Source organism: Phallusia mammillata, chromosome 6 (genome assembly GCF_965637545.1).
Source record: "Phallusia mammillata chromosome 6, kaPhaMamm4.hap1.1, whole genome shotgun sequence".
NCBI lineage: Eukaryota > Metazoa > Chordata > Ascidiacea > Phlebobranchia > Ascidiidae > Phallusia > Phallusia mammillata.
This window is the reverse complement of record NC_137257.1, coordinates 25,046,100-25,061,057: the sequence shown is the minus strand read 5'-3', so window position 1 is coordinate 25,061,057 and position 14,958 is coordinate 25,046,100. Positions and strand designations below refer to the sequence as shown.

The 14,958-nt window shown below is 36.1% G+C and overlaps 1 protein-coding gene across 1 annotated transcript; it reads left to right on the top strand.

Annotated features, from left to right (window-relative positions):
• Positions 1-522: 522 nt before the first annotated feature.
• LOC145233772 (wings apart-like protein homolog) lies at positions 523-14,857 on the top strand. Its single transcript, XM_080098554.1, has 17 exons — positions 523-1,606; positions 1,992-2,072; positions 5,229-5,306; positions 5,478-5,630; positions 6,065-6,192; positions 6,804-6,924; positions 7,291-7,438; positions 7,523-7,680; positions 8,211-8,322; positions 8,582-8,759; positions 8,998-9,158; positions 9,312-9,427; positions 10,250-10,399; positions 11,541-11,662; positions 12,848-13,038; positions 13,478-13,665; positions 13,739-14,857. The coding sequence occupies exons 1-17, from the start codon at positions 644-646 to the stop codon at positions 13,823-13,825; spliced, it is 3,135 nt and encodes a 1,044-aa protein (XP_079954680.1). The 5' UTR covers positions 523-643; the 3' UTR covers positions 13,826-14,857.
• The last annotated feature ends 101 nt before the right edge of the window (positions 14,858-14,958 follow it).

Below are 14,958 nucleotides of genomic sequence, written 5' to 3'. Positions count from 1 at the left end.
TCGCTAGTTTGGTAACCCTTGCGCAAAATATATGCTTACACCCCAACCCCCCTAAAAACAACGTCAAATGCAGTATGCCTCTACAAAACCTTAAAGTTTTCTAACGTGTTTAATCTTCGTTAAACAAATTAAAGCATGCTAAATTTTAATATAACTTAAAATTTGATCTTTTATGTATTTTAGATTTCTATGAATTAAACCAACATAATTAATGGATTAATCTGTAGCGCCACTAGCGGCAGTCGTTGTGAACTGAGCGATTGAAAGAGTTTCTCTGTTAAGTGTTGGATTTTAAATTTTGAATGCAAATGAACTAATATTTGGTTCTAAAACTACTGTCTACAATCAATCTAAAAAATACACATAAAACTGTGCGACATATCTTATAAAATGAATTTTATTACCATTATTTTACTGTAGAAAGCTTTATTCTATCAATTTCTATGTAATGTTTGTAATGTTAAAAAGTTTTTTTGACGTTTTTGTAAAATTGTTTTTTTTTCATAATTGCATTGTCACATTGTTTTGAAACATAAACAGAACTTTCTAAGGATTTAAGAAATGTTTGTTACATACAAATGATGTTTCTTTAAGTATTTTTTCTGTAACTGTACAATAACAATTGGTCTGCATGCCATGAAAGATGAAGTCTTCAAATCCTCGTACTTACAGTCGCAAGCGAAAAGAAACAGCAGAATCAAAATTCGATGCTTTATTCTCATCTGGGGAACAGAAAATTATGGTTGAGGTCGATGAAATAAAGAAAAAAAGGTTAAAACCAACCAGTGAAGTTCCTGTAATGTCGACAATATCCAACCGTCTCATCAAAATCGAATATGCTGTAAATGGGACAAAACGTTCCCCGACAAAAAATGTTACGGAGCCGCAAAATCGTAACAGTGCAGCTGAAAAGTTTGATGCACTCTTTGGTCCGAGCTCACCAGTAAAACTTGCAAAACCTTCAATTACAAATAGAACTCCAGCAAATGAAAGCGACGACGAAGGCCCTGTCGAATTGTCAAGAAGTGGATACACTCCTCGGAGCAATGAAACCAAATATGACGTTCTCTTCAAAAAGAATGAAAAATCAGCTTCAGACAAATTTGATGCCTTATTTGGTGATGACCCTGTCCCAGATAAAACATCGGACACAAAAGAAACCTCACAAAAAAGTCCTGATTTTGACAATATGTTCGGCTTTGGTGACACAAATTCAGAAAGTAATACATTTACAAGTTCACAGTCACCGCACACCAAATGCACCTCAGGCAAATCGTCCCCGACAAAAACAGCAAAAACTTTGCCAACAATTACAGCTGCCACAATGAAAACTATAGACGGAAAAGTGGTTTTAAATATTCAACGTGGCGGCAAGAAAACTCCATTGCATAGCCCAACTAAAAGTTCAAAAACAAATGACAGTATGCCTGTGAAACACAACCACCCAGACAAAGCACTGCCCGAAGAAAATGGTTCCGACAATGTTTCTAAATCCAATATGTCCGAGTTTGAACCCTCTGTTGATTCAAAGAATAGGACAGTTCCTAACAAAACTTCAAATATATCTTTTCCAACTAACAATCCAGGGGCCCTCATTGACAACAAGGTAAGCATCAGTTTTAGTAATAATTTTGTTCATTTTTTTGATTAATATTGTCTTTTGTTTTGTATGTGGCCATTGCGACTCAAATTTATCAAATTTTTTGTCTAAATATTATTCAAAAATAACAACTGACAGAATTTTTTGATTAATGCTAAATTCCAATCTGGAGATATGTGCACCATTTAGTGGAATAAGTATACTGATAACATTTATAACTGATAACATTGTATTTACCTGGTGTGATCCAGAAATCATTTATTAAAGTTTATTCTGTAGTCGTACCACATGTATCCAACAGTTTCACATAGTAAGGCCAACTGTTGCGGCTATTTTATACAGTTTCAGACATTTTTGTCACGTATTAAACTTCTCTATGTTGTGATGTTAGGTATCAGCCAGTTCGTCTCCTGGAAAGAAGAAATCCAATCTACGCAAGTTTTCGAAAGCAGTAGCCAACACTGACAAACAGGTATAAGTTAAGAATTAGACAACTGTTTGTGGGCCCAATTTGCTTTTTTGTAAATGAATATTCAAATCACATCATGCATCTACCAGGGGTCTATGGTGTTTCTATTAAATCAAGAGTCTGGTCTGTATTTAAATGTTTTTTTGTAATCATCTTGTGATGTGCTGATACAAACTGCATGAAAAGGTGTAATTTTGGCTAACACAGTATTTGAAACAATGCTTAAAATTGAATATGGTGCACTCCAACTTGCCCAGTGTATTTAGGATTGAAATAAAGAAGAAATTAACTGAAATACTTTTTTGCTGATTATACACTACAGCAGGGGTCTCAAACTCAAACTGCTTTTTACGGTGGCCCACAAGTGCAATTCAACATTTTTTTGGCGTACATTTATTTTTCAGTGCAAACATCTATTTTTCGGTGCAAACATTTATTTTTCAGTGCAAACATTTATTTTTCAGTGCAAACATTTTTATTTCAGTGCAAACATTTATTTTTCGATGCAAACATTTATTTTTCGATGCAAACATTAATTTTTCAGTGCAAACATTTTTATTTCAGTGCAAACATTTATTTTTCAGTACAAAAATTTTTTTTTCAGTGCAAAAATTTTTTTTGGTTGCAAACTTTTTTTGAGCAAACATTTATGGCTTCATCACCTAGGACTTACACGCCGTGTCAAAAATTGCAAAATGACATGGTAGGCATTGTGCAGCCTACAGTCGGAGCTTAGGATGTAATCAGACCTTGTCCGGGCCAAGTGTGCTAAGCGATGGCTTAGTGCGGTGGTTCTCAACCTTTCATAGATCGTGCCCCCCTTCAAGTAACCTTAAGGACCTGTGCCCCCAATAAGTAACCCCTTAGGACCCAGTGACCCCTGCACAAAAAAAAACGCAGATAAAAAACTTACTTAAATTAAAGTCCAGGATTTATAGGGGTAGTAATAAATTTCTATAAAACAGAAAAACGGCATAAATATTAAGACATGGGCCATGCGTACCTTAACAAGTACAGTGCTCACGTTTTACAAATTGCTATGGCCATGAAATTAGGTAAAAAGCCGAATCCTAAAGATAGGTAACGGCAAATCAACTTTTTAGTTCCAGAATCGTTAAAGTTTATTGCTGAAGAAAAATCACATCAAATCAAGTAGGTATGGTACTTGGTGGCCCCAATGTGCCACGAAGACCGAGTCCAAAGTCAAGACATTTGTAACATATCCTTAATTTTGTGCATTACGAAAGAAAGGGGTTACGCCACGAAGAAAAAAATTACTTAATGTATCTTGGCGAATGTTTCTAGTGAACCGACATGCGTGGCCCAGAGGGCCCCGGTTGAGAATCACTGACGTAGTTCATTGAACAGGGGCTAAGTCTAAGCTGGTTAAGTCTGGACTTAGCGAGCTAAACAAGGTCAACTAATGGCTTAACAAATTTAACACGGGCTAAGCATGGACAGATTGGGGGCGGGCTAAGCTGGCTGTGAGAGCGAAGCGAGAGTACAGTTTCAGGCGTAGCCGGGAGGAAGAAGGCTCAATAAAGCCATATGCAGCAATGGTTTCTAAAGGACTACTTTCTAATAGGGCACAAATAAAATCGATTTTAATTTATCTGAATTTTCGGGACTTAAATTAAATATATGTGTCGGTTTACCTACTTCACTTTGACAATATGAAGCAAAATAGCAAAATACTTCACTTTGGCATTATAAAGCAAAATAGTTCGATGTGGCAGACAATTTGGTTTTTTTTTTAAGAAGTTAACACAAGGGTAGAAGTATTGGACCTTTATTTTAAACTAAACAATAATAGGAAGTGTGATGTAGCCTATATTGCTTGACAATGAAGCCTATTAGCAAGCTTCACCGTAAAACAACACAACATTTTACATGTCCTACAGTGCAGCTTAGACAAACAACTCCAGCGTTTTGGTTTTTGGCATGGTGTGCAGAGAGTAGGCTACAGACAGAATGTAAATGTGGATAAGTGCAAAAAAACAATCCATCTTAACTTTAAATCCACAACATACTTGTTATTATAATTTTTATTAACTATAGAAAGTACTGAATTGTTTAGTGGCCAGGGATTGCAACCAATTGCCTGTGTAATGTACAGGTTTATCACGTTTCCACAATTTTGAAAAATTGTGACACACCCTGTAATGGAACCTACAAATTTTTTGGCACTGAAAAATAAATGTTTGCACTGAAAAAAAAATGTTTGCACCAAAAAAAATGTTTGCATCGAAACAAAAATTTTTGCACTGAAAAATAAATGTTTGCATCGAAAAATAAATGTTTGCACTGAAAAATAAATGTTTGTATTGCAAATAAAATGTTTGCATCGAAAAATAAATGTTTGCACTGAAAATAAAATGTTTGCACTGAAAAAAAAAATGTTTGCATCAAAAAAATATGTTTGCACTGAAAAAAAATTAATGTCAGCCAAAAAGTTGTTGAATTGCACTTGTGGGCCACCGTAGCTTTTAGGGCCAAAAACAAACTTTTAAGTAAGTCGAGGGCCACACTATCGAAACATTTGTTACAGTGTGACATGACAACAAACATATTGCGTGATTAAAAAGGAAATGTTTATTAATCCCATTATAGTATAAAAAAAACAATATTGTAATAAATAACACACAAACATACAGTGTAGCAAAGTGAAAGAGCCAACTCTGCTTTCTCGCTTTGTGTTGAAACAATGGCATACAGTGACACAACAATGAAAAAAATGACGCAACAATCGCAACTGCTGATTCTGAAGATGGACTATTTTGATCATGCCATTTAAACGTTGCAAATACCACTATCAGAGAATGATTATATCATGTAAACTCACTGGTTTTACAGGGTATTCCACCCGAGTAAAACACATAACTTCTAAAAGTACCTTCGCGGGCCGCACAAAAACCCTTGGAGGGCCGCATGCGGCCCGCGGGCCGCATGTTTGAGACCCCTGCACTACAGTTTAAAATTCAGTATGCAATAAAAACGGAATATGCAGAAATCATCTGTTCAGCATTTAAAAAAATACTATACCCAATAAAAATAGATGTCAGATTAATTGGTCAGTTAAACTGTCAAAAACAAAAAACTGTTAAATATACTGCTAGTGGAAAACCGTTGCACTTAGTTTTTATGTTTTCTATTTTTTAGGCAGGGAATGTAAAGCCATCGTACAACTCCCGTCCATGGGTAACAGATTCTGAAAGGTCTTCGCAAAGCAATTTGGATGTAAGCTAGAATGCAGTTTGGACATTTGTTTGCCGAATATATTACAAAGTTTAAACCTCACCTGCACAGCCTATCATTGTGTTACATGGATTTAGGCCTTTCTAATCTAAAAATTATTTTCTAGCAAGAAAGTAAAAACTTGTGACGCTTTTGTTAACTTTTTATTTTTAGGATAATTCGGAATCACAGCCGTTATCCCAACCAATTTCGAAGAGTGAAAACTCGGGAGAAGTCGTTCCAAAGTTAACACGAGCAACCACATGGCCTGAAAATGTTGGCGAAAGCATTGTAACATCACTAAAATGCAACAAAAATGCAAAAGCAGTAAGTTTTGTTCATAAATACCAAAACTGATGTTACAAGTTTGCATAGATACGCAATCTTTGCTCATGTCCAACTGAATACAATGTTATTGACAAATTTTCTTATATGTTGTCTGCACAGTATTTTACAGTAACTTGTTGCAAATGATAACTATGTATAAGTGTGACCTTTTTTTTTTTTTCATCAGTTCCTAAAAATGCAATACAATTCACTGCTAAATATGTACAACAAAAGAAACGGATAAAAAAGCTTTTTTCAATAAAACTGCAAATTTATGTGCCAAAAAAAACAAAATCAGTCTGATTCTTAATGCTGGCTAGCAACTTGCTATTTTACAGGCTTTTCTTTTAAAACTTTGTAAGTAGTTTTTAAAGAAACCTTACCTTTTTTTAAAAAAATGCTTTCCCATTCAAACCTTTCTTTTTTGCTTCCAGTATTACACGGTGGTGAAGCATGTAAAAAATTATCAAAACTGTCTCGAAGAGGGAGAAGCTCAGGAGTTTGAAGATGATGTGGAATATTTACTCGAAGGCCTCCAACCTTCACAACCTTTCTCCATAAGGTGTGTGTGTGTGTGTGTGTGTGTGTGTGTGTGTGTGTGTGTGTGTGTGTGTGTGTGTGTGTGTGTGTATTTGTGTGTGTGTGTCTGTGTGTGTGTGTGTCTGTGTGCGTGTATTTGTGTGTGTGTGTGTGTGTGTATTTGTGTGTGTGTCTGTGTGTGTGTGTGTGTGTGTTGGAAGAAAAGTATGCTGCTCATAAATTGAGCATACAATGGGCTCATTCACTTACCCTAACCCTAACTCACATTGGTCTTATTGCCCCCAGTAGCTTGTGTGTATTCCCAGACACATAAAACTTTATGCTGCACATAAACTAGTGTGTGGCCACAGCATACACATCAAATGTTGCTCACAGTGGTCTTTAGTACTCAGGGAGCTTGTGTGTATACCCAGACACATGAAACGTTTGGTAAAATTGCTCACAAATGACAGCCGAAAATTGTTTCAATTGCTTGCAACCTTAGGTTAAAATTATGCTGTAAATTTTAGGTTTCTGAGATTAAACTGTTTTTAACTATGTTTCACCATCTTCTTTCTAACAACCTAACCACCACACAACATTGGTCAGCTGTTTACATTGTGAAGAATCCTCAATAAATCTTCTTTTATTCAGGTGCCTTTCTGCAACGAACTTGGCCAGCAAGTGCCAGCAACACAACTTTCGTCTCTACCTCAGGGCTCATAACATTTCTATTAAAGTTTTCTCTCACTTGCAAGATGCAACCAGTAACAAGGTGGGACTGGTTATGGCACAAATACTTTTACTCTGTGAATCACCTTGTCTAAAATCATGAAATTTTCTCAGCCTTTTATCATTTATGCTACACTGCTCAACTATAAACCAATTTTAAACACTTCAGTCTATTGGAAAATTTCCTATTAGACGGAAAACTTTTATTTAACGAATAAATGTCTTTGTTGATACAGCAGTTTTTGAAATTCAGTAGTACTGTTTTAGTACATGAATTTGTGTAATATAGCATTAAGTTATGCGGTGATACTAATCAATGCCTAGCTAGCTGTAATTGTCCAGTTTTGCAAATAAATCAAATCCAGTTTTGCAAATAAAACAGCATGTAGTAATTAAACATTTCTTATAGTCGCTCGCATTGGCAACTGCTGCTCTTTTGTTTATGCTGAGTCGTGACAGAAGAATGGAGATCGACAAGGTGACTTTGCAACTTTTGTTGAAACTTCTTGATCCCCTTGAGAGAGAGCCAGCCAAGCGGAACGGATCTCCAGCGAAAGGTAATGATTTTTGATCAACTTTTTTTTTTCAATGTAAAATGGCAAAAATATGGAATTTATTTTGTACTTTTACTGTAATTTCAGAAACTCAACCAAAGAAAGGTGGAAAGTATAAATTTTTCAAGAGCAAAGGTGCTGATGCAAAAACCGACGATGAAAAAACTTTTGCATCAGTGGAAAGTAAAATAGAAGAGATGGTTGAATCGTGTGGAGATGCATTGCTGTCAGGCAAAGATGCTGATGTGAGTATTGGTTTTATTAAGGGGAGAATATGCTGTGTTGTTGCATAGAAATTTTAAACAACTAACAACCTGTGCTGTTGAACATTTTGTATTTCGGGTAATCACATCAAACGGAATAGCAAAATTGTAAGCAGGAGCCAAACCTAGCCTAAATATTTCTAAGGCCTGTATTAGCCCTGGAAGTTGATAATAATGCGTCACAAATAAGGCTAAGTGTCAAAATATGCCTGAATTTAACCTGTTTTATTAAAATTTACCTTAAACTTAACCATGCCCTTAAAAGCTATGTCCCACTTACAATTCTCACTGTATATGATTGTACTTTGTGATAGTCGGTACAATGTGTATTAAGTATTGTGCGAATGTTATTGGCATTTTAGCATTTTTTCCTCCAAACTTTTCTCTTTTTTTCATTTTTTCCTCCAAACAACATTTGTTGTATAACTCTGACATAGTTTTAAGTGTAATAAAATCCTTGGCAAGATTTTTCAATTGATTTTAGTTACATTTAACATTTTAATTATTCGCAGATGAAGCGCCTTGCCAGTGAAGCACTTCTTCGCTTCACAGCTCGGAGAACGACAGAATGGTTTCGAGAGGAAATTCGAATCAAGGGTGGGCTTGATCACATTATATCATTAGGTAAGTTCTAAATCTTGTTCTAGTTTGCAGGTCGAGACCAGAAGTACTGTGAGCTCATTGATCTCATTGATACAGTTTCTCTGTTTTGTGTAGTTTATAACTTATTTAAATTGTGTTTTTTTATTGTAAACAAGTTTATTTACATTTTTGTTTTTGGTAATCCACTTTTTAAAGTTACATTTTACATTTTTTTGCACCAAATTTATAAAGTTATTTGTCCCAAAGCATGTAAAATCATTTTCCAAATTGTTGTTTGCAGTTAAAAGCAATGTTGATATACTTGTCCCTTCCACTCTTGTGACGGAACAATACGAGCAAACCCTCTCTCTGCTCGAAAGAATACTTAAAGTTCTCGAAAATGGAATTGTCAATTCTCCGAGGAACAGTATGTACCTTGTCACACACCAGAGGGCGCTCTTGTTAAAGAAGATGGCTTCGTAAGTTAATCGTTTGTTGGTGCATATAACATTTACCTGGAAAAAAATTCTTCTAAACATTTGTGCAAATGTAAATCTTTGATTTAGATTTTAAAACTATAATTATGCATAAAAACTCATAAATTGGCTAGTAATATCCGTTACTGTTAATAACAGAGCCAGTTGCTTTATGTGATGACACTGATGAGACCTTATAGATTAAAACACCATATTTACCATTTTACTTTTTATGGTTAAGATTGTTAAAATTATGCCAGCAATGGTTGATTCACCATCCCGGGAACACAAGTGATCCAGATGAAAGTGGAGATGCAAAGAAATCGGATAAAACCTACATGGTGTTATACAACTGCGTGGTTCAAATTGTGCGACTGCTTGTTAACATCAGCAATGACAGTGGTAAGTTTGTCTGTGTTCCTATATTGTTACACAAGTGTATGGTCGTAGAGTACTAGACTAAGCCCTTGTTATGTTGCCATTAAAATGTTTTCATTGAACGCACTTTGCTTGTGTAGTTGCTGTTTTTTCACACTTGTATGTTTTTTAATCTAGAATGGATAAGCAACAAGGTCGGTGACCAAGAAGACATGTTACCGTGCATTGTTAAATGTACACTGACCACACCACACTATCTTAAAGAAAGTCACCGATATGAAATCAGTTTGCTGGTATGTCTGTAGTTTATTGTGATCTTAATGCATTTTTTTACTCGTTAACACCAATTATGGGTTCTTGTACATTTTTCATTCTTGAAAATATGCAACTAAAAATAAGGATTCACATACGCTTGTAATCGAATTTGCATTGAAAAAACAAACAAACAAACAAAACAAAAAGCAAACAGAATGTAATGATTATAGTTTATTGTGGGACAGAGTTAAACCATTCACCAACACTTGGTAGCATGCAACATTAGTGTGGTGTAGTTTTTATGTGAATGATGATGATATTGTTCTCTGGTAGACAAACAACTTAAAAATTGTAGGAAAATAAGCAAAAGTACAAACAGATGCAGAATAAATGGCCCCCTATAAATTTTAATTTGTTGAAAATATAAGCACAAAAATGTCAGAGAAAACATATTAGTGTTTAGTAATATAATACTGTTACAAAAATATTGTTATGCCTGGACTCATTTCACTTAAAACAGTCAATAATAATAGCAAATTATGGTTTAGTTTACATGATGTGATGTATAAGTATATCCAGTGGTGGGATTAAATTTTTTTTCCAGCCGGTTCTATCACAAAAGTCATATTTTTCAGCCGGTTCTGTTACAAAAAGTCCATTGACAGTAACCAGTAATGCTAACCGGTTCACTGATCTCATAAAATTTCGTGAGACGGTTCTACAGAACCCGTGCGAACCGACTGAATCCCACCACTGAGTACTGCATATCACAACCATTTAAAAACTATATCACAGGCATTTGTATGTGGATTTGGCCAAAACTTCGAAACTGATTAAAAAAATTATCTTATTCCAATCAGGGTCTTGGTCTGTTGGTGAATTTGGTTGAGAGCAGCGCCAAAAACCGAATGTTGCTAATGAAAATGGAAATACCACCGGCTGGTACTTTCCCTTCCGGCGGTAGTGGGGATGCCCCTTCTTCACTCAACGTCGTTCAAGCGCTAGTTCAGGTACAGCTCTCTAAAATTCACCTGTATGCGATTTGCCTTTCAGTTTTAAATCTGTTTACTATTGTAGGAAATTGTTGATATTGGAACTATTTGTGCAAATGAGGTTTTACTAAACAGCTGATATCATGTTTTGTTTAAAGGCTCTTAATGTTTTGTGTAACGAATATTTTTGATAGATGTAGCTTGTAGGCTTCACCAGACTTATCCAACAGGCGTAAATTGACCAAGTTTGGTGTCAGGGTTAGATTTATTGAAAGCTGGGAACCACTGGTATTTTTTTCTTGACGGCCGAGCTATAAACGCTTGACAGAGTTAAGCTCTTAACACGTTGTTTAGTTTTCCAAACCATTGAAGTGTTTAAAGTTTAAATCAAACTTTTGAAAACTGTATTGGTTTATGCCCAGCTGTAGTATCGAACAGTTGAGATGAGGCACGACTTTTCAGTCTGTTGCTCCAAACCAGGGGTGGGCAACCGGCGGCCCTTCATTAAAGCTTGTGCGGCCCGCAGAGACGCTTGGATTTCAAAAGTACTGGCAAACAAGTCCAATTATTACATATTTTTGAGCTGATGAATGCGCCTGAAGCTAGTTTTCTTCGATCTGGCAAAATGTGGCTAGAATCAAACACGAATTATACTTGTAGTTAAGCATATTTGGTAAGAAACAAAGCAAAATCACTGGGATAGCACATGTGCGGCCCTCGATCCATTTTTGACATATTATAATTGGCCCTACAGTAACAAAGGTTGCCCACCCCTGCTCCAAACTGGAGTGTCGTACTTTACGTTACCCTGTATGCCAATGTGTTGTCACCGTTGGCCAGTTGTAGCATTGAACAGATTGGGTGAGGTATAGATTTGCACTTTGCAGTCTGTTACTCTCAACAATAGTTCTGCAATGTGGCTGCACTGGTTGGCCGCCAATGTCACCAGCTGCACTGATAAGACCACACAGTTCAAAACAGTGTGCACTATCTGCAGCTTACTAAGTATTGCACTGGTTAACTAATGATCACAGTAGCTTTGTCAAAATGTTTGAGTTATGACATTTACTTTCTGTGCGACTTTGATTGGATTTTGTTTAGTAAAGTAAGCGTCTTTTTCACTTACAATATTCTAACTTGTGTTTGTTTACTTTTTTAGTTGTTTTACGAACGTGAAGACGCGGCACGTGACAACGAAGTTTTGGGCGAAGAAGGAGTCAAAAAAGCTGTGGAAGCAAAGAGGAACGAAAGCCAAAGTTCAGACTCAAAATCTTCTTCAAGGTAAAATTTAATGTTGGCCAGGGATCGGCAACCTTTACAAGCTAAAAGACTAATTTATTTGGCGAATCATACAAAAGTGCTATGGTGGATTCGCAATGCATTAAAGGTTCTGTTTAAGATCCGAAATCAAAATCCGCATAATTCAGCTTCAACAAAATATATCTGTTTTGAATGGACATGAAGGTATTTGGTCAGTGTCTTGAGCTGTAAGAGCAGTCAGCTGTGGTTATGTTAAAACGATTAAGCGCATTTCCATGTATATTTTTATCTTTAAGTTCCAACAACTCGTTAGTCAAGAATGAAGATGAATGTAATCTTTTAATTTCCTTGATATCATACAACGAAACAATCGGTCTCCTCATTTGTGTAGCACTGCTTTATATTGTTATAAAGCTTCAAACATACAAGACTGATTTAAGCGATTTTATTTTCAAAAAAGGAGGCTTCCTGAAAAACAGACATGCACGTTTTGTGAAATATGATTCGGTAGGAAATGTGTGGGGAACTGTCAGTCAAATGTGTTTCCTTATACTGCGCTCTGAAAATACGACCCTGCCACAAACCGTAGTGAATATGCAAAACAATATTTGTATTGTTCTAATGGAAGTAGACATGTTTATGAGGTTTTGAAACATTGTTTTTTAAGTTTTTTTGGAGTATTTTTACAACAAAGTCAATTACCGAGTTCGAATTCTCCCCTTCGAATTTCGTTGCAACAACAATAGATTAATGTCATAAACATCTTAAAGTCCCAAGCAGCTAGAAGTTAGGGGGAGGCCACAAGTCTGATATCAGGTGTAAAATCACCAGGCACCCTAAAATCACTACACATGAACCCAACTCGAATGTTGTTTCCTGTAGCTTGTCTTCAATTGACAAAACAATTGTTTTGCGTTAGACGCTGTTTTCGGTACATAAAGTTATCTCAAATTTGATTTCAACTTGTTGGTTTTAAACGTTGTTTTTTAAATTACTGTTATTTTATAAAACTAAAAAACCAAAAAAGTGGTCGCGGACCGGATGAAATGACCTCGAGGGCCGAAGCCGCCCCGCGGGCCGTAGTTTGGTCATCCCTGGTATAGTCAAAGAAAATATCAAGTGAAAAAACACTGTAATGCACGTAATAACAACGTTGTACGTTGAATTAGGCGTAAGTAAGTAAGTTTATTCGTTTTTTTTGTTCAGCTCCCAGCGCATGGAGTTCAAAGCTGACGCCAAAGATGGCCGCTGGGTGGAGTCAGAGGACGGTATGGAATGGGTTCCTGCCGAAGACGGTGATGAACAGTCGCTAGGGGGCAGTCAGGAGTCGGTACGTTCTACGTCACGAAACCCTGAAGCCGGTTTGACCACAGAAGAAAAAGCCCAAATGCAGGACAGTAAGTAGCTGGTGGTTTGGAGTTGATTTAAGTCCAGCTTTTTTACCCCAGTGTTTTTAACCTTGAAATCACGGAACACTTTATACATTAAAATAATCTTGCGGAACCCAAACGAAATTTTATAATAATGCCATAATGTAAATAAGCTAACACTTAACTACTGTATTGTACTTTATGTAGCAACAGGCCCACGCGATTATATTCTTATTATTACACAACAAGCTTTATTATTACAAACAATAGATGAAGCAAATCACGATGGAACATTCAAACTGGTGATAGTCGATAATTACTTGCATACAAGAAAAGTTATGTACGCCTATTGTGTTAAACCAGTGATTTTGGGCAGGTGTGCTAGGAATACTATTCGAACCAATGGAACAGTGAAAATAATAAACTTGATTTATATAAGCCTTAAACGATCTCTTTGTGTTTTAAGCTTTAAACAAGGCCAACGAACACATGGAACATTCCATTATGGCGTCACACGCAGCCCTCGTGCTCGGATGCCTTATTCACGGTAACCGTGGCAACGTCACAACGATTCGTGCGCATCTGCGCGGGACATCCGACTTCGAGCCAATGATTTCTATGCTCAAAAAGTTTCTCAGTTTTATGAGTATGACGGTAAGTTAAAAACTTTTTACGATTTCTGTGTGAAGTTCTTACGTCACCGTGACGTCATGTTATTATTACGTAGGCGGGGATGTCCCAGAAGGGAGAAAAGACTTTGATTCAGATCATCGAAGATTTGGAGGAAGAAAATCTCTCGCCCGTACAATCATAAGGATTAATCACGGAATCGTGAACTGTATCACGCCCGTGATTTTTTTCTGGAATCACGTGGTGTCATGCACAGTTTATTTATGGTTTGATCACGGTTTTATTAGGTTTTCACAAATTCGATCATGTGAACATCACGATTGGATCACATGAGTACCACGGATTACCTCACATGAATGTTCACGATGATTTTGCCAAGCAAATGAACAGACGTGACATGTGAGCATCACTAAATTCAAACGTGCTTCACGGATGGGTTTTCAAGGGAGTCACGAAATTACTCATATGACAAGCTTTGGGAAATTCATTCAGGGTAGAATCAAAAATGTATCTATCTCAGTTGCAAATCGAAAAACATATAGTCTTATACCGTACCATTATTTGTGACTTTGATTGCTTTAATCATGAGCGTCAATAGCTTGGTGTTTGGGACTAAAATGCTGAAATCAGGATTTTCTCTGTCATAAAAGACCTCCAAATATTTGTTAAAGTTCATGTTGTGAACTGGTTTAAATTTTTCGTGATGCTTTTTTCGAAGCTGTATTCAACTTATTCGTGATGATTTATTGTTATCGCTGTTTAGGACACTAAAAAAAGTTCTGATTCTACTTAACTGGACGCCTAGCTGTCCAATATGTATGTTGAAAATATAATAAGGTTTCGACATATATTTCGGTTTTGAAATCACAGTATAAAGGTTAGCCCTGAATTTTTAGCAAACAATGACAATTATAGACAATTCCGGTTTATTACATGCTGTATTCTAAACTGTAGCTTAACAGTCGTAAAGAACATATTTCGGTTATTTAGAAAGCATATTGACACAAATCGTCTATAGATTAAACAATATGGTTTGACGGTACTTGATTTTTGGATTTTGAGCGTTTCTTGTTTTTTTTGTCACTGTTGTTTAAATTTATGTGGTTCAATTATTGAGTAAACCGCATTCAAGCGTTTTTTCTGCGATTGTGTAATTTCCGGGTTGTTTGATTTTATTTTTGTTTGTAAATATTGCCAGTAAATCGGAGATATCCATTATTTGTGTGACATTTAAACGGAATGATTTGGATTTAGGTAATGTTTTTGAAGTTTCAGAAAAGTGTTAAATTTGAGATCAGTTTAGAACGAGGTAGCAGC

Bases quoted from the DNA above. Each gene is read 5' to 3' on its own strand.
- LOC145233772 (XM_080098554.1), top strand. From the start codon at position 644: ATGAAGTCTTCAAATCCTCGTACTTACAGTCGCAAGCGAAAAGAAACA. The intron at 2,073-5,228 runs GTATAAGTTAAG...TCTATTTTTTAG, and splicing joins TAGCCAACACTGACAAACAG to GCAGGGAATGTAAAGCCATC. The intron at 13,039-13,477 runs GTAAGTAGCTGG...TTGTGTTTTAAG, and splicing joins AAAAGCCCAAATGCAGGACA to CTTTAAACAAGGCCAACGAA.